Here is a 19,033-nt window from a genome sequence, read left to right as displayed (position 1 = left end):
AGAGCCCTGGGGGGCGGGCAGGTGGGGAGAGTGGGCAGCCTGGGCCATGACACTGCTTTGCCCGGGGGCAGTAGGAGCAGCAGAGTGCCAGCCTCAGGTAACCCGGTGGTCAGCGGGAGTGGAGGGCGGAGGGGCAGCCGGCTGGCCGTGAGGGACGAGGCTGGCTGGGAGCTGGCAAGCTCTGTCCCTGCCCTGCTGCCTGGGTTCTGTGGGTGGCCGTGGGCTAAGAGAGACCCTCTGGGGGATCTGACAGGGTGGGCAGGGGCTGGGCTACCCAGAACAGCCAGCCTCTGAAGGTTTAAGTGCATGTCCGGTCCTGGAGACCAGGGCTCTGAACCCTGCCTCTGGCTGAGCTGTAGCTACGGGGCTGCTGGGTGGCAGCAGCGGCTCTATCCACAGGGCTGTGACCCCCACAAGTGCCTGTCCCTGGTGGGGGGGAGGTTGCTGGCCGCAATGTGCTGGGGCTGCTCCCACTGCCCAAGTGAAGTGTCTGGGGGCTTATAGGTTTCGCTCCAAGCTACTGACCCCCAGACCCACAGATACATGGGTTGGGGGGCACAGGTTCTTCCCCTTCCCCTGGGGGTTTTGACCAGCTCCCCTGAGACAGTGTCCCCAGAACAGCTTTACCCAGAGTTACAGACAGCAGGGTTTCAGGCCAGAGCCTAGATGATCCTACAGTAAGCTTCTTGAAACTGGGCTGGACAGGGAGGAACAAGGGCTCTGCAGGTAGGGGTGGGAGGAGCAGGTGGAGACAGAGCCCTGGTTCTAGTGAAGCCACGAGGAGATCCTAAAGCTGGGTGGGTGGGTGAGAGTTAACTGAGGGGCAGAAGCCAGTACCAGGAGCCCCGCCCCCTTCTCGGCTGGAGCTGGGGATGGAGAGGCAGGGGTTCAGACAGTACAGGTGTACAGTTCACACCTCCCCAGAGAGGCAAGCAGGGTGGCTCTGCTGGCTGCTGGAGGAGAGGCAGGAAAGGTCAGGAGTGGAGACACCAGGGAGGACCCTCTCAATGGTGTATATTCTGGGGGACAAGCCTCTGGCTGTTTGGTTGGGGCAGGGCCAGGTCCTACAGTTCCCCGGATCCCCAGAGAACCAAGGTAGACCAGATCATGGTGGGTAATGATCCCATGAGGCAGAGCTTCTAAGGGCAGTGGCCCTTCTAGGATTGAGCCGATGGGGCACTTGTTTCCAGGGGTCAGCTCTCTCTTACCTTGGCCAGAACCTTCTCAGCTGAGTAGGGCAGCAGCTGCCCCTGCCTCACCATTCTGCCCCCTAGAAGGACCAACATGTATAGAGAAGGGAATCAGAGCTGTGGGTATGAGCTGGTGCCAGGCTGAGTGCCTACCCCCCAGCCCTCCCCCTCCAGGCACTCTGAACTAGCCTGAGCCAGGGGAATTGGGGGAGCAAAGCCTTAGGACTGACCCCAGTGATTACCTGGGGAGAGCTACCTCCCTGTTTTGGAGGGAAAGGCCACCTGCACTCCTGGGCTGGGCATTGCTCACAACAGCTCCATGGTCCTTTCTCTCATGTGGCAGCATACTTAGGTCACTGGCTTCTTTGCCACCCAGAATGTTGGTTACCCCCACTCCTATACAATCCCTCTTCTCCCCGGCATACCCTAAATCTTCTCACCTAGCTAGGAATTCAGGCCTGGGGTCAAGCCAGTTCTTCCAGACCCCAGTCTGGGCTACATCATGTTCTTCACATGTGATCCAGACCCTGAGGGAGAAGGGAGATTGCCCTACCCATTTTTCCAAGATATTAGGGGGCTCTCCTCCAGGCTGGGTCAGCTTACTCTGGCTCCAGCTGATTTCCCAGAAGGTCCATGACCTCCCAGGGGACCATGCACCCTTCTGGCTATTAAAGACTCAAATAACACCCTATGCCAGTGCCAGTCCAGTGCCAGAGGGCAGTAGAGTACTCACTCAGCCTCACTCAGTGAGCACCAAGGTCCTGTTGGCTCTAACCCTGATTCTGCCCTGAAAGAAGGGGATCTCCTTTAGCCAAGAGCTCCCTGAGATTCTACTTGAAAAAGGCCAATGCCTCTTCCTTCTTCCCCTCCCTCCCTGAGCCCTCCACTTGCATAGAGCTTTCCTACCTGCCACTGACACCTCCTTAAAGAGGTGAGCAGGGTAAGAATGTTGCCCTCATTAGAAAAACGGAGAAAACTAAAGCCTGGAGAAAAGAAGATGGCAAGGCCAGAACAAGGATCTAGGACCTGATTCCCACTCCATTGCTCCTTCCAAGCCACTTAACTGCCCCTGCTGAGATCCTACATGAGTGGGATCTCTACATCCACCAGAGTGTCCACTAGCTTCCTGGCCTCTGCCCTGCAAATCCTCAAGGCCCTGATGGCATTCCCAGGGACAGAGGGGCTCAGAGATTCCCAGGAGTGTCTGAGCCAGGTCTTCCAGCCTTGATTCCAAAGCAGGCATCTGAAGGGTTCCCGGGTTGGCTAAAGACTGTGGACTGAGGTTGCAGAGGGATGGGGGGGAGATGAAGGCAGTTCTAAGAGCCCAATGACAGGTCTCTCTCCCACCTGCAACACTCCCTCCATCTCCTTGCAAGCCCCCATCTCCTACACCCATAAGTAAGAAAGGTGGCTCTCAGCAACAAAGCCCTCAAGCAGCTGCATAGCATCACTCCCTGCTAAAATCTTCATGAGGTAGTCATTGCTGTCAACATGAAGTCAACTCCTTGGGCCAGGCACATAGGGCCCTTTGTTGACTCACCTCTGCCTGCCTTTAGAGCCTCCTTGTCTAACTTGCTCCACACTGTATCCCCAACACTCTAACTACACCTATCTGTGCATGGGGCAGAGCACAACTCAGACACTGTGGGCTGCACTGGACACACACATGCCTGTATGTGTACCTATGCATGCACAGACACAGACGTGCATACAGATACAGACACACACCTTGACATTGAAGCCCACCCCCTCAGCTACACATGTCTTCTGCCAAATCACACACAAGGGAGCTGCCCCTCTGAGCCAAGAAGCCAACAAATATGCTTTATGGAACCCTAGAGAGGCCAAGCATGGTCATGTCACCATCATCAGGTCTGGCGGGGCAGCAGGAAGCAGGAATAGATCTGACTCCCTGGCTCTGGCTAAGCCACAGAGGGTGGCAGAGGACAGTCAGGCAGGTTCTCATTCTAGTTCTGTGGCCGACTTGCTGTGCAGCCCCAGATAAGCCACCTTCTCTCTATCTCCAGCTATAAAACAAAGGGATGTGGATTAGCTGACACCTAAGGGTTGTCCAGGCCTACTGCCCAGCTGCTTTCAGCTCATGCCAAGTGTGGAGAATGGAGGGGCCTGTGGGGGCTGCTAGGCACTCTCCACAGCAAAAGCTTCCAGCTGGGCCAGGGGAAGCTGTCTCTATACAACAGGGAATGGAGATGAGGAGGACACAGGGCAGCAGGAACCTGGGCCAGGAGAGACAGAAGCCAGGAGCCAAGTGGGGGGAAGAACTTTAATGATCCATAATTGACATTTATGAAGCAAATAATGAGTCCTATCAAACACTTATCATGTGGGATTTATGTCATTTTATCATCTAGGCTGCAGCCAAATATATCCTTTCTTATCTCTGGGGTACCAAGTGAGTAAATCTAACGAGTTAGACCCACAGACTATTTGGCCCTATGGGGCCCAATCCAGGCCCTGGCTGCTCAACCCACACAAACATAGATACAGAGAAGGGACCAAGGTCAAGCAGGGGGAGCCTCCAGCAAGACCCTACCCATACCCAAAGCCCTCAGCAGGCATGTAGGTAGCCATATTCTCTGCGCTAGTATCTAAGTAGACACTCAAAGATGCATGCTCCCTTGAGATGCCAACACCAACATCCATGTGCTCACATGCCCACCACATACATGCACACTGGGGATGCGTCTGCCAGGCCTCAGTACCAGTCCCAGTTCTCCTGTCTTGCTTTTGCCTGGAACTTGGCATCCAATGCTAACACTCGTGCTCCCAAGGACAAAGACTGAGGCAGGGACAGGGCACATCTAAAGACTGCCAGGGGAGGATAACTATATCCCAAGACTACAGCCCTGCTAAGTGGGAACTCCACACCAGCCAGGAGGAAAGGAAAGTGGTTCCCATGCATCTCAGTGGGGTGCAAACTCCCCCCTTCCCTTAGCTCCCCTGGTCCCCAGAGCCTCATTCACCTTGCTTGCCTCCCTTCCAATCCCCAGCCTGTGAGCCAGGTCCCAGGTCACGACCATCCACAAGCAAGGCTGTCCAGAGCCCAAGTGGAGAAGGGAGGCTCTTCCCAAGGGAAAGACACATCAGCCCTGGCCTAGAGCCTCATCACCCTCAGGAAGGAGGGGAGTATGGGGGTGAAGGGAGGGCCCTCATGAGAAGCCTAAGGCCTCGCTGTTCTCTATGGCTTTTTATTCCTATGTGATTCTACTATTCACTCATATAGGGATTGGAGCCGTGGCGCACGGCGGGGATGACCAGCGGAGGGCTCTGTCATTGAGTAAGGGGGCCCAAGGGGAGCCAGGACAGTGGCACCTCCCTCTCCCAATCCCAGCTGCTGGCCAGGCCAAGGGAGCCATTCCTCCGAGGCTCTCCTACCCATTCACCTCTTCTCCCACCAGCTATAACAGGAAGGGACAGGGGCTGCTGAACACATCACTGCTTGGACCCACATTCCAGTGCTGGAGACCCCCAACTGAAGGGCTGGCACCAAGGCCTGGACTGCGTCCCCAGAGGAAAGGTTGAAGGAACTGGGGATGTTCAGTCTGAGAAAATGGGCTGGCACAATGAAACAAGGTCCAGTGTCCTATGTGGCAAGGGTAGCTCCGGATAAACAGAGGCCTGGGGGTGGGGCAGATTTCAGCTCAACCAAAGGAGATGCAGTCTGTGGCTCAGGGCTGTCCAAAGACACAGATAGTAAAACATCCCTCCAACAAGGCACACAAGTTGAGTCTGGCAAGACCATAGTAAGGATGCCACTGGGGTGTCATGGTTGGGTAGGTGGCCAGTGACTTTCAGACCACACAGACTGAGACCTTAGGCCCGTCCTCCCTGGGGTCTCTGCTTGTATACATTGAAGCTATTAGGAGCCAGACTCAACCCTCACAGGCTCCACAGAAGCAGGTAGAGGCTCCCAATTATGTGAAGCAAGTTCTGAGTGTGCCCACAGAGAGAGGTGTAAGAAACTTGTCAGGTCCTGGAATGGTGGCTACAGCCATCCCACGCTCCCCATCCCCAGTAGCTTCTCTGTGAGTCTTTGCTCTCAGGGGCGATACACTGAGAATCTATAGTGTGGTCCTTTTTATTTTTAGTCATTCTTGCTTCACTCCACAGAATACACAGGCTAAGGGGCTCAACAGAGGGACTGTCCAGGGGAGAAGAATGGTAACAGCAAACTAGCCAATGGGTTTGTCCCAGTCCTCAGGGGTACCTGCTGCCATAGCAGAAAGTAGGGGTGGAGGTGAGCCCCCTCCTGCCATTCTGGTTAGGGGGAATGGACATGTAGCTGAGAGGCCCTGAATGGAAGGTGTGAGGGCCAACCAAGCAGCCAGGGCCAAGGAGAGAGGTGTCCTAAGGCCTAGTGAAACCCTGAGGACCAACCCTGGCCTGCCATAGGATCCTGCCCTTGCAGGCCTCCTTTGGACTCCCAGAAAGTGACGTATGCCATCACCGAGGCCGCAGGAACAAGAAGTGGGTATCCATGACATTGGTACCTGTCATCCCTGTGTGCAGCAGGTGTGTCCCACCCTGGAAGTGGCAGAAGAAGGCATGTGAGTCATTCTGGGCTAAGAATGTGGCCATGTCCAGGCCCTCAGCGGCAGCCTGGCTGGCAAGGTCAGGCATGACCCAGGCCCCAGCAGCCTCTGTGGGCCCATCCCGCCCATCGGTGCCACCACTCAAAAACAGCACATCAATAGGCCCCAGTGGCCACCTTCCCAACTCTGCTCCAACACGCAGGGCCAGTTCCTGGTTCCGACCACCCTTGCCTGAGCCCTGCAGCTGCACTGTGGGCTCACCACCAGCCAGCAGGCAGACTGGGCCCATAGCCCCTACCACAACCTCCAGAGCCGCCTCCAGCTGTAGGTCTGGGATCTGAAGCTCAGCAGCCAGTTCATGGAGTTTTGCATCCTCCTGCACAGAAGCCCCAGCTGTGGATGGGGTGAGGCGGGTTCCTGCTGCATGGGCCAGCAACCCGTAGAACTGAGCCACACTCTTCACATCACCCTGCATGGCTGCACTCAGCACCATGGCCCGGTAGCCCAGTGCCTCAGCCTGCCGCTGGGCCTCAGCCAGTGCCAGAACGTTGGAGCCAATGATCACATTGAGGACATGGCCACAGGTATGTGGCCCATGGGGATCAGAGTCAGCCCGAGCCAGCACAGTCTTCACAGAACGTGGCAGAGCAGCACGAAGGCCGTAGCGATTGAGGATATGCAAGCAATCTTGCACATTGTGGGCACTGGCCACAGTGGGGCCACTGGCAATCACCTCTACAGGGTCGCCCACCACATCTGACAGGATAAGGCTCACCACCTAGGGAAGGGTCACAGGGCAAGGATCAGTATCACCTCCTCCTCACCCCAGAGCCCATAAGGACAAATTGCTCCCTGGATATCCATACGTCCTCATGACCCAGTGTATTTCCATTTCTAACCCCTCTCAGGTGGGCTTGTAGAACATATGGCTATGTAGATTCCCCTCTCCCTCTCTAGGATTCCTCCCATGACTTCACCTAGCTGGCCCTGTGGACACTCATACCAGGCCCCTGTCAACCTGCATGATGTTGTGAATTTTCATCCCCCTGGCATATGTGGCCCTGGCTCCACCAGACCAGGGCTGCCTGGGAAAGAAGTAGCTCGCAGGCAACCTTCTTGGGTCCCCCTTCCGCTCTGGGAGCTTTTCTGTTCTCTCAAGAAATTCTGCTTTCTCAAAAAAAAAAGAAGAAGTAGCTCGCACCTGGGCAGGATAGGCAGCCTGAGCCAGCCCCCCTCCCTTAAGCTGGGACAGGGCCTTCCTAATGGTGTTCAGCTCCTGGATGGTGGCTCCACGGGCTGCCAGCAGCTTGGTGAGTGTCTGCTTCTCCTCCAGTGTGACAGGTGGGATGGGGGCAGGCAGCAGGGCTGAGCCTCCACCTGCAGAAACAATGGAGGTGTCAGGCAGAGGGGACATTCCAACCCAGAGAACCAGGCAAGCAGTGGTGTACAAGCCCACGTTAGAGACAGAGGGCTGGAAAGGTGGGGTTAGGGTGCCCCCATGTGGATATGCCATATGTGCACAGTCACCACACACTGGCCACCTGAGGTAGTTACCCCAGGTCCTAGTAGGCACTGGAAGAACTATTTCCTAACAGACTGAAACAGAGGACAGGGCAAGAGGAAACAACAGAAGGTCAAGAAGAGAATTTCATGAAGTGTGGGGTCCTGAGTTCCAGCCCGAGAGATATTAGTGCAGAGAGCATCAACTGCAGTGACATTTTCCAAGGGTTCTGTTGATGTGCCAGGCCCTGTAGTAGGTGCTGCACCCTCTCACTGTCACCCAACAAGGTCAGTTCAGGGGAAGGACCCCACAGATCAGGGGAGTCCAGACAACTGGCCCAAGGCCATTCGGGAGTCATCATCAGATTCCTCAATGACTCCCTTGCTTCCCAACTTCATCCTGTGACCTTGGGGGACTCAGATCTGAGCTCTCAGAGACCTGATACCTAGAGTAGCCCCCTGCCAACTGTCTTGAGCCAATCTGGCACCCACACCTGAGATGAGCACGAGCAGCAGGTCATCGGCCGTGAGTCCCTCGGCCAACTGCCGGATAGCCAGAGCAGCCCGCAGTGCATCGCGGTCCGGCAGGTTGTCTTCTGCACCCTCGAATACCTGGACCCGGCTGTGTGGCTTCAGCAGCATATCCCTGAGAAGGGAAAGAGCACAGAGAGCAAGAGAAGGGTGGGCTCCTCTCCTCTCATCTGATCTCAACATGAACAAGAATGCCCACTAACACCCATTCTGGAGTCTGGCCAGACCCAGGAGCAAAGGAAAGCTGGATAGATGAGAAGACCCTGCTCCAGCCTGGGTGTGGGCCCAGGTTTCCCTTCTGAGAGACAGTAGGAAGCAGCCCCCTGTCTCCTTACTGCTTGCCGGCGTGCTCCATGGCAGCACGGATGCCCTTGGGAACGCTGATCACACCCTGCACGAGATGATGGCCCAGTAGATCCTCAGCTGCAGCTGCCATGCCCAACACAGCCTTGCCGAACCCCACAATGTAGAGGTTTTGCCGCAGTTGAAAGCTCCGGTCCCGCACGTTCAGCTGTGTGCCACCAGGGTCCAAGGACAGAGCCCGATGCAGCATAGGGCCCGGCAACACAGCACCCACGGCACTCTCAAACAGCTGCCGTGCCTGCTCTGCCAAGGCCATGCCGCTGGCCATCCGGGCCGCTAGGCCCCCCCAGAGTAGTGGACGCAAGGGGGCTCGGGCCACGCGGGGCAAGACCTGCAAGGTTGAAGCCATGCCCCACTGCTCTCAGCACTGCCTGGCACCCATGGCTGCCTAGGGGGAAAAAAGCACAAGTAAGGCCCTTGCAAGGCAAGAGATAGGAGGACCCCTACAGTCACCCCTGAGGGCTCAGGGCCAGTGGAGCCCATAGCTGCTGCAGCAAGAATGAGTCATCTGACAACCCAGAGAAATTTCCCGAAGCCCACAGCTGCCTATTCTCACTCCAGTCCTTGGAGACCAGCCCTGTTCCCCCGCCATGTCCTCCTCTTCTGTAAACCACACGCTGGTCCTCTGGACACTCTGCCCCAAGTCCAAAGTTCCTGTTAGCTGAGCCCTCCTCCTAGGTCACCCCTTGTGGCTGGGAGTTAATCATTAACACAGGGAGCAATTCCTATCAGTGGGCTCTGTCCCACCCCTTTTCCACCCCCTGTGCTTCTGAGCCCTCACCCAGAGACAACACCCCTTTCTGGCACCCTTCCCTGCCTCTTGACCACCTCTTCCGCCAGGAGGCTGTTGACAGTCCCACCAGTTGACCCCGAGCCCATTGACCTCCAGCCTACTCTATTTCATTATCTCATGGGACTAGACTGAGGTGCTTGGGAACACTGGGTCTATATGGAAGGCTGCAGGCTCACCAGAGCACTAATAGGCCAGGCCCAGAGCATGTCCTCAGGGCACACAATCTGAGGAATCCCAGCACACAGGGCCAGTCCACCAAGAGGTTCAGAGTCAAATCAGGAGTGGCTCATGGTAGAACCTTAGGGAAGTCTCCAGGCACTGTGTGAGGCCATGTGCCATAAGGCTGTCAATCTGCAGGACAGAAAAGGATGCCCTTCTACACACATAGCTGGCCAGACTCATCCTTGCCAAGAACACCCCTTCCGGCTCTGAGATAATAAAAACAATCATCACCCACAGTGGTGAGTGCCCAGTGACTGGAGCAGGCAAAGGCCAAGCTCCCATAGCTAAGCCAAATAGTCATGTTCCCCACGGGGCAGAGTAAAAGCTAGCAAAGCCTTGGGGTGAAGGTCAGGAAGCCCTACAGAGGGTTAAAGAACAATAAAGCCTCAAAGAGCTCATTTGTAAAAATGTATCTACTTTGATAAATGTCCACCACAAATGTTGCAAGCTGACTTCATTATCAAGTGTGGATCAAGCAAGGGAAGGAGGTTGGGAATTGGGGTTTCAGCTCTATTCTGGGTTTTCTGGGTGGCTGACATACCACCATTTCTCTCACTGGACCTCATCTGCAAAAATTAGAAGTGAGATGAGATTAACGCTCTCCCCTTGATGCCCTCAAGCTCTTTGAGGCTATCCACTGTAATACAGAAAATGCAAACTCCAGTTTACCCCACACCCAAATGTGATAACTTCTAGACCTTGGCCTTGTGGCCTGCCTGATTCTCAGCTTTTCCATAAGAGAAGACTGGGCACAGTGGCTCATGCCTAGAATCCCAGCATTTTGGGAGGCCAAGGTGAGAGGATTGCCTAAGACCAAGAGTTCGAGACCAGCCTGGGCAACTTGGCAAGACCTCATCTCTACAATAAATCAAGAAAAGTTAGCCAGGCGTAATGGCACATGCCTGTAGTTCCAGCTACTTGGAAGGCTGAGGTGGAAGGATCACCCGTCAGGTCAAGGCTGTGGTGGCAGCCTGGGCGACAGGGTGAGACTTCAACTCAAAAAAAAAGAGGGAAGACTAGCCCTGTCTGACTTCTGTTGTGAAAGGGAACATAGAGGGCACTGCCATGGGGATTCTAAAAATGAGTCCAGCTTTTACCAGGGAGACCCTGGAGGCCTGTGTATTATGCTTGGAACTAAAAGTATTTTGAAATTATATCTACAGCCTGGGTGAACTCTGTACCTATTTCCTAGAGGATCCCAGTCTTTTAAATGCATATCAGAGTAGGGAAACACTCAAGGCTAAAGTTGTCAGAGAAAATACAGTCTGTCCAGTTAAATCTGAATTTCAGATAAACAAGTGATTTTTCAGTACAAGTATGTCCCATACAGGCCAGGCACAGTGGGATATACCTGTAATCCCAGCACTTTGGGAGGCCGAGGCCAAAGGACTGCTTGAACCCAGGAGTTCCAGACAATCCTAGGAAACACAGCAGTGATGCCAGATGGAGTGCAGTGTGTCACTCCATGGGTTCTTCTGACTCAACCACAGAAAAGAATCTCAGAGCAAGGCCCAAGTATAGTTTAAGACAGAGTTTATTAGAAAAAGAAAGATATGCTCAAAGGGCATGGGTTCCTTAAGAGAAAGGACACTCTTTGCCTTTGACAAGAAGTTTTATATCCTTTTACAACTATGATTACGCAAACCATGAGCTAAGAGCCAAGGGCTGCAGGTATCTGGTCACAAGTTTTGATTACCATCTCTCCATTTTCTATGAGCTAAGAGAGGTGGGCTACAAGTGTCTGGTCACAAGTTTTGATTACCATCTCTCAATTTTCTAAGGAACTTCTAAATAATTAAAGTTATTGCCTAACTAGATTTGGGCTTTTCTTAGAACATCATGTCTGTGTTGAGTAATTCCCTATTGTTTCTGTGATTTACTGCACTGGTAGATCCACATTCTAGCCAGCAAGGTGGTCAGGTCTGGTGTGCCTGATCAGGCAGGTGAAGCACATGTACCAATAGGAAAGATGTCTGAATGCTTACCCTATTTTAATTTAAACCCACCCACAAGAAACATCTATGTTTAGCCTGCACTGACTAACCTGCCTCAACAAGACCTCATCTTTACAAAATAATTTTTAAAATTTGCTAGGCGTGGTGCCGTGTGCCTGTAATCCCAGCTACTTGGGAAGCTGAGGCAGGAGAATAGCCTGAGTCCAGGAGGTCGATGCTGTGGTGAGCCCTGATCGTGCCACTACATTCCAGCCTGGACGACAGAGATCGCAGCTCAAAAAAAAAAAAAAAAAAGCAAGCAAAAAAAAAAGAAGTCCCACACAATATTTAGGAATTACTTATACTAAAAATTATTCGCGGTTTATCTGAAATTAAAATTTAACTGGGCATCCTGTATCTGTATCCGCTAAATCCGCCTAATATACCCAGGACACGGTCTCTCCTAAACGGCACACTCCAGGGTGAAACGTAAAAACACCAAGACCGGCCTTCACTCCTCCCCGCCACCAAGTGGGGCTGGCGACATTTTCAGCATCCACCAGCCAGCAGGGGGACCGGAAGTGACGCCGTCCTCAGGCAGAGGACGCGGACCTTCGCGAGAGAAATGGCTGCCGCGTGATGGACGGGGACAAGAGAAAGAAGAGCCCACTGCCACCTGGACCCGCAGACGCCCACCCCAGGGACTGCCTGCAAAGGACATACGAGTCCCCGCAACGCAGACTCACCACTCTGCAGCTAAAGGGTGCGGCTCCCAGCACCGGAGACCGGAAGTGCTCTCGAGTGGGCGGGGCGTAATTCGGAAGTGTAGTGTGGGTGGGCGGGGTGGAGGGGAGGTGGGTGCAAGTTCTAGCGGTAGGTGTACCTAGGAAGCCAAAGCAAGGACTAGGGTATTTGCTGTCCACTGACAGCCTAGAGACGTGAAAAGAGTCACTTTCAGGCCTCAGAGTCTTCATTTCTACAATGGGGGTAATAATTTCCTACTCACTGGATTACCATGATGAGTCTCCTTTATCCTATGCGATCCAGACAGCAAATGTACCCAGAACTCCGATTAGGTGATAGGCACTGGGCTGAGCAAACGAACTGAGAATCACTACTTCCTCACAGTCCCCTCCTTGGAATCAGATCAAGTCATTCTCGCTCCTCCCCATGGCTATCATCCCGCAACAACTCACTGATGTGCCTCCCTGGGACACCAAATACAGCTGTGGGTCAGCAAGAGAATTCAGTTCCATAATCCTCAAACATAAGCTGCGTGTAAACATGGATGACCCTGGGCCTTCCTCTCTGTCCCTACTTACATCCTGAACTGGGCTTGACACCTTCTCACGTTCTTAAGAGGAACCCTGACCAGACCAAAAACAGAAAAGTACACTGTTTTTTACTGATATTTTCTCAGGAAGAAGAGGGAGGGAGTTACTTCACAAATCGCACAGGTGATTTCCTAAAAATCTTTTTTTTTTTTTTTTTGAATCGGAGTCTCACTTTGTTGCCCAGACTAGAGTGCGGTGGCTTGCTCCTGGCCACCGTAGCCTCGACCTGCTGGGCTCCAGCGATCCTTCCGCCTCAGCCTTCCATGTAGCTGGAACTACAGGCGTGCGCTACCACTCCTGGCTAATTTTTTTGATTTATTGTAGAGACGAGGTCTCGCCAAGTTGCCCAGGTGGGTCTCGAACCCGCGGGCTGAGGCAATCCATTCACCTCAGTCTCCCAAAGTGCTGGGATTACAGGCTGAGCCACCGAGCCCGGGCTCCTAAAAATCTTATTGAAACATATTTCTCATGTCAGTCTAAAATAATCAAAAAGAGCCGGGCTTGGTGGCTCAGCCTGTAATCCCGCGCTTTGGGAGGCTGAGGTGAGTGGATTGCCTGAGCCCTCGGGTTCGAGACCTGCCTGGGCAGGCGAAACCTCTACAATAAATAAAAAAAATTAGCCGGGCGTGGTAGCGCGCGCCTGTAGTTCCAGCTGCTTGGAAGGCTGAGGTGGAAGGATCACCAGAGCCCAGCAGGTCGAGACTGCGGTGGCCAGGAGCGGCCACTGCACTCCAGTCTGGACGACAGTGAGACTCCACCTCAAAAGAATAAATAAATAAATAATAAAAAATAAAATAAAAGGCACAGAAACCAGTTAAGAGAGTTTATTCAAGTACAAATTGTGAGGGCTGTCTTCCCAAGAAACATGGACACCAAAAAACGGTGATCAGTTCTCGGTGTCGGGAAAAGTGAAGATTGTTTATACTTACAGGCAAAAACAAGGGTGCTGAATCGAATTGCAACCTTTTCCATATAAAATCTAATATACAAATGCAAGATTTTACTGGCTACTATTGATTACACTCAAAGGGGGCTGCTTAACATTGTTCCTATTGTAAAGAGGTAACAAACACAAGGGTCTCTATCTCTCACATGATCCAGTCTAAATTTGACTGAAGAATAGGGAACCTGGTTAATGTATAACATTTCAATACAAAGGCTAGTAACAGTAGTTACTGACCCGGTTTCCAGGGCTTAACTTTTCCCCTTGGCATAATAAATTTGGGAGTCTGAAATTTTATTCTATTTTCACATCCCCCACCTTCTCCCTTTGGCAGCTGCCATTTCTCTCCATAGGTCTCTAAACCAGGCTCTGCTCTTGTCATGAATTATCCCCACCCCCACCTTCACTTCCAGCTCTCTCCCTGGACTTTTTTTTTTTCTCTTCTAATAGAGGAATTTTTATTCCTTCTTCCAAATGATTCCTCACCCCATCATCGAAACAAAGGCACCTTCAGGTGGAAGTAGTTACATTCAGGTGGAAGTAGTTACATACATGTGAGGGAGATTATAAATGCTTACAATTTTATAGTTTTTCTTTGCTTATAGTTGACTGTCTTCATCCATCCATGCATTTATTAATTCTTCCATCATTCAACAATCATCATCTGAGTGCTATGTGGGCCAAATATCGTAGCTGCTGAGTGAGAAGTGGTACTTTTAGTTGGGAAACTTACTCTAATTTTTTTTTTACTCTACTTTTCTGATTACATTACCACACTGCTGTTGAGAGTATCAATTTGAGTACCTCATTATTTAGTGATGGAAATGCTAATAAACAGACACCATTTACTGTGCCAGTGCTATTCTGTCAGACTATAAGCAGGAAACTAGTTGTATCCATGTTTTAATCCCCATTTCCACCCCAAAGATACTCATAAGATACATTTAACAACAGCTTGGTTCAGATGCCTACTGAACTCTGAGCTCCTGGGAAATAATGACTTGGTCTCTTCACATCTGTATTTCTACTGCCCTGCATACGACTGAGCACAAATAGAAGCTGGAATTTATTTTTCTTTTCTTTTTATTGAGTTACCAAGAGAATAGTGAAGTGCTCAACTGCAAAATGCTGCAAACTCTAGATAGAAAGGATTTTACAAAAGGAAAAGTGGAAGTAGAAGGCTTCATGAAGCAGTGGAATTTAGGTCTGAGAAAACAATTAGACATCAGAATGCCTACGCCTACTTTGATAACGGGAATAAATATATGTCTTCAGTCTTTTTAGAGCATACTATGGCAGTAAGTATCGATATCAAAAGCCTGAGGCAATTTCACTTTAATGAAATAATCATGCATATGTACAAAGATGGTGGAGGGAGGGATAACCTTTTTCCTCTACCCCCAGGTTCAGTGGCTGGGACTCCTAAGTTAAACTGACAAAAGACAAATTAAGAGGAGAGAAAATTTTCTTTCATATGCATATGCATGGCCTTACAGAAATGAAGTGAAAATTCTTAAAAAGTGGTTAGGCTTGAAAGTTTATGAGCCAGCTCGGTGGCTCAGCCTGTAATCCCGCACCTTTGGGAGGCTGAGGTAAGTGGATTGCCTGAGCCCACGGGTTCGAGACCCGCCTGGGCAACGTGGCGAGACCTCATCTTTACAATAAATCAAAAATTAGCCGGGCATGGTAGTGCACGCCTGTAGTTCCAGCTACTTGGAAGGCTGAGACGGAAGGATCACCGGAGCCCAGCAGGTCAAGGCTGTGGTGGCCGGGAGCGTCCACTGCACTCCAGTCTAGGCGACAGAGTGAGACTTCAACTCAAAAAAAAAAAAAAAGAAAAGAAAAGAAAGTTTATGTATCAGCCGGGCGCAGTGGCTCACGCCTGTAATCCCAGCATTTGAGAGGCCAAGGTGATAGGATTACCTGAGCCCACAGGTTCGAGACCAGTCTGGGAAACTTGGCAAGACCTCATCTCTACAATAAATCAAAAAATTAGCCGGGCACGGTGGCACGTGCCTGTAGTTCCAGCTACTTGGAAGACTGAGGTAGAAGGATCGCCTGAGCCCAGCAGGTCGAGGCTGCAGTGACCAGGAGCGTGCCACCGCCCCCCAGCCTGAGTAACAGAGTGAGACTCCAACTCAAAAAACAAAAACAAAAATGTTTTTAAAAAGGTTATGTATCATTTTTAACAGGGAGTGATAAATTGTGGAGACTTGACAAGACAAAAAGGGATCTGAGCTGCTAGGGGTAGTTAATGGTGGGAAGGTAAATATATGAGGGACACTGATGGAAGATAAGGGTTGTTTAGGTAAGTTTGTTTGTACAAATTCATCTTGGCATTGATTCCCTGTCTCCAGTGATAAGACTATCCTTCTTTTGCTGGTATAGGAAGGGCACTTGTCTCACTGGAAATTTATATCCTGCTTTTAGGTAGAAAGAGGGAGGGCAGGGGCTCCTTCCTGTATCTGTTGTTACCCAAATGCCTTCCATTCAAAATAACTCTTACACCAAAGTGGCATATTCTGGAGTGGCATACTCTAATCCCCTCCCTCTCAATGGACATAATTACTTTATCAACCCAGAGATCTTATGAGTATAAAGTAATCTAAATATCCATTGATAAGAGATAAGATGGATACAAAGAAATTATAGTATGTCTAAAGGGACATTAAAAGTAATATTAATATTATTAAGGCTACATACATGCTACTGTTTATTTTATTTTTAGAGACAGGATTGCCTAACTTGAGCACAGTGGCACAATCATAGCTCACTGTAACCTTGAAGTCCTGGGCTCAAGCACCCTTCCAAGTAACTAGGACAACAGGTGCATATCACCATGTCTAGCTAATTTTTCTTACTTCTTTTTTGTTTTTGTTTGAGTTGGAGTCTCACTCTGTCACCCAGGCTGGAGGGCAGTGGCACACTCATGGCCACCACAGCCTTGACCTGCTGGGCTCAGGCAATTTTTTCACCTCAGCCTTCCAAGTAGCTGGAACTACAGGCATACATCACCATGCCCAGCTAATTTTTTAATTTATTGCAGAAATGAAGTCTCACCAAGTTGCCCAGGCTGGCCTCAAACCCCTAGGCTCAGGCAGTCCTCTTGCCTCAGCCTCCCAAAGTGCCACTGGGCCCCGGCTCTTATTTCTTGTAGAGATAGGGTCTCACTCTGTTACCTAGGCTGGTCTTAATCTCCTGGCCTCAAGCGATCCTCCTGCCCCAGCCTCCCAAAGTGCTGGGATTACAGGCATGAACCGCATGCCCAGCCCATGCTACTTTTCTTGAGATGCTATTTCATAAGTTAGGAAGAAAAAAAAAAAAAAAAAAACAGGCAAAAAGCCACTTAAATGTAGAATATAAATGTAGAATTATTCAAGCAAGCTGAAGAAAAGAGAGCAATGAGGTGGGGGAGGGGTTACTGAATGTATTAATTCAAATTAAACTTTAATTTAAACAAACCCTTTTATAGTAAAGGAAGAGGTCCTTTCTGGGTGCCACCTTAAAATTCACAATGAAAGTAAAGCAGTGTCCTTTGCAGCAACATGGATGGAGCTAATGATCATCATCCTAAGCAAACAGACTCAGAAACAGAAAACCAAAATATGGAAGCTAAATGGTCGAGGATAGAAATAATAGACACTGGGGACACCAGTAAGTGGGGTGGGGGGGATGGTGACTAGGGCTCAGAAACTATCAACAGCGCACAATGTTCACTATCTGAGGAATGGGCCACCTGACACCCAATCCCCACCAAAGAAAAAAAAGTAAAGCAGTTCTTAAAAAATTTATGCAAAACTTGAGATAACTCAGAGGATATCAGTCATTAACTCCCAGCTGGAGGGAGGAGCTGCCCCTTGGGGAAATGTTCCTGGTTTCCAGATCCTCCCTCCACTTGTTTTTGACATCCTAGACTTTGGGGCCCAGACACCTTTGTCTGCTCAGCTTTCTTTTTCTTACCATTCGGCCCCTAATGCCTCACAGAGTTTGCAGCATCTTGTCTAGTACCTGCCACAGGACTTCGAAAGGTTGAATGGTAGAAGAACTCCCTGCAGGGGGCTTCCAGGGTCCACTTCTGCAGTGAGCTTTCTTTGAGCACCCCACTACACACATACCTGAACATGATGATGTGTTCTGCTTTTGGCTCTGAAATGCTGGATACTTCACCAGGGCAGCTCTGGTACTAGAATGGGGTTGTGCAGGGTTATTCAGTGGGAGGGAGGATCGGTCAACAGTGTTAGAGGCAGGACACAGCAGAGATTCTGTAAGTGCTCTAAAACACCTTAAAGTTACTTTCATTGGAATGAGTTCAGGCATGATGGGTTTTGCCCATAATTCCAGTGCTTTGGGAGGCCAAGGCAAGAGGATCACTCGAGGCCAAGAGTTTGAGGCTGAAGTGAACTATGATCATGCCACTGCACTTCAGCTTGGCTAACAGAGCCTATCTCTAAAAAATAAAATAAATATTTTTCTTGGAATGAGGGGTGGAGGAAAGTACAAACACCACACCAGGAAGTAGCTCAGCTGTGAGCTGGCAAGTAACTGATGAGGAGGGGCCGTAGAGCTGTGTATGTTGGATTGTCAGAAAGGATTTCTAAGCTGTTGGAAACAGTTCTGTAGTTTTAGAGACAGAGGCCCTGGGTCTCTAGGCAGCAACTCCAGGCTCTGGGAAGTCAAGGCTTATCTGGGAAGATCCCAACCTTTCCCTCCAGAATTAAAATGCATTGTTTACTAACAATGGACTTTATTAAATGTGACTATTTGCCCTTTGTCCTGGAAACAGAGCTGCCACTTTCCAGTGCAGAAGCAGATTGTGAATCCAGACTTCAGCACTTACTGGCTGTGTGACCTTGAGAAAGTTACTTAACCTCTCAGAAACTCAGTCTTCAGCATTAAAATGGGGTTAAAGCCGGGCTTGGTAGCTCAGCCTGTAATCCCGCGCCTTTGGGAGGCTGAGGTGAGTGAATTGCTTGAGCCCGCGGGTTTGAGACCCGCCTGGGCAACTTGGTGAGACTTCATCTCCACAATAAATCAAAAAATTAGCCGGGCATGGTAGCGCGCGCCTGTAGTTGCGGCTACTCGGAAGGCTGAGGCGGACGGATCGCCGGAGCCCAGCAGGTCACGGCTGCGGTGGCCGGCAGCGGCCACTGCACTCCAGTCTGGGTGACAGAGTGAGACTCCAACTCAAAAAAAATTTAAAAAAATAAAATGGGGTTAAGAGCACTACATAGGCTGAGCTTGGTGGCTCACACCTATAATCTCAGCACTTTGGGAAGGGAGTTGGGAGGGTTGCTTCAGTCCAGGAGTTCAATACCAGCCTAGGCAATGTAGCAAGACCTCGTCTCTACAAAAAAAATTGTCTTAATTAGCCAGGAGTGGTGGCACACACTATAGTCCCAGCTACTTGGGAGGCTGAGGCAGGAGGATCAATTGAGCCCATGGCTGCAGTAAGCCATGATCACGCCTTTGTACTCCAGCCTGGGCAACAGAGTGAGACCCTGACTCAGGGAAAAAAAAAAAGCATTAAATAAACAATTTGTGGCCGGGGTTGGTGGCTCAGCCTGTAATTCCATGCTTTGGGAGGCCGAGGTAGGTGGATTGCCTGAGCCCACGGGTTCGAGACCCGCCTGGGCAACTTGGCAAGACCTCATCTCTACAATAAGTCAAAAA

General features: G+C 50.8%; 1 protein-coding gene across 3 annotated transcripts; it reads right to left on the bottom strand.

Annotated features, from left to right (window-relative positions):
* Positions 1 to 5,280: 5,280 nt before the first annotated feature.
* On the bottom strand, positions 5,281 to 8,755 carry GLYCTK (glycerate kinase). 3 transcript variants are annotated; one of them, XM_021710363.1, is made up of 5 exons: positions 8,110 to 8,755; positions 7,738 to 7,889; positions 6,945 to 7,120; positions 6,212 to 6,521; positions 5,480 to 5,735 (listed from the first exon to the last, which is right to left on the bottom strand). In XM_021710363.1, the coding sequence occupies exons 1-5, from the start codon at positions 8,484 to 8,486 to the stop codon at positions 5,566 to 5,568; spliced, it is 1,185 nt and encodes a 394-aa protein (XP_021566038.1). In that variant the 5' UTR covers positions 8,487 to 8,755; the 3' UTR covers positions 5,480 to 5,565. The 3 variants fall into 3 exon arrangements, with proteins under 3 accessions (XP_008052030.1, XP_021566038.1, XP_008052031.1); XM_008053839.2 differs by having other exon boundaries at positions 5,281 to 6,521; XM_008053840.2 differs by lacking the exons at positions 5,480 to 5,735; positions 6,945 to 7,120 and having other exon boundaries at positions 5,771 to 6,521.
* Between the last annotated feature and the right edge of the window lie 10,278 nt (positions 8,756 to 19,033).

The sequence above is a fragment of the Carlito syrichta genome, unplaced genomic scaffold (assembly GCF_000164805.1).
Source record: "Carlito syrichta isolate Samal-C Ts95f unplaced genomic scaffold, Tarsius_syrichta-2.0.1 Scaffold288739, whole genome shotgun sequence".
Classification (NCBI taxonomy): domain Eukaryota; kingdom Metazoa; phylum Chordata; class Mammalia; order Primates; family Tarsiidae; genus Carlito; species Carlito syrichta.
The sequence above is the reverse complement of the archived record's forward strand: the minus strand, read 5'-3'. Positions and strand labels throughout refer to the sequence as shown.

Excerpts from the sequence above, each read along its gene's own strand:
- GLYCTK (XM_008053839.2), bottom strand. The coding sequence starts at position 8,486 with ATGGCTTCAACCTTGCAGGTCTTGCCCCGCGTGGCCCGAGCCCCCTTG. Across the intron at positions 7,890-8,109 it reads ATGGAGCACGCCGGCAAGCA|GGATATGCTGCTGAAGCCAC; the intron begins GTAAGGAGACAG and ends TTCCCTTCTCAG. Across the intron at positions 7,121-7,737 it reads GCTGCTCGTGCTCATCTCAG|GTGGAGGCTCAGCCCTGCTG; the intron begins GTGTGGGTGCCA and ends TTGTTTCTGCAG.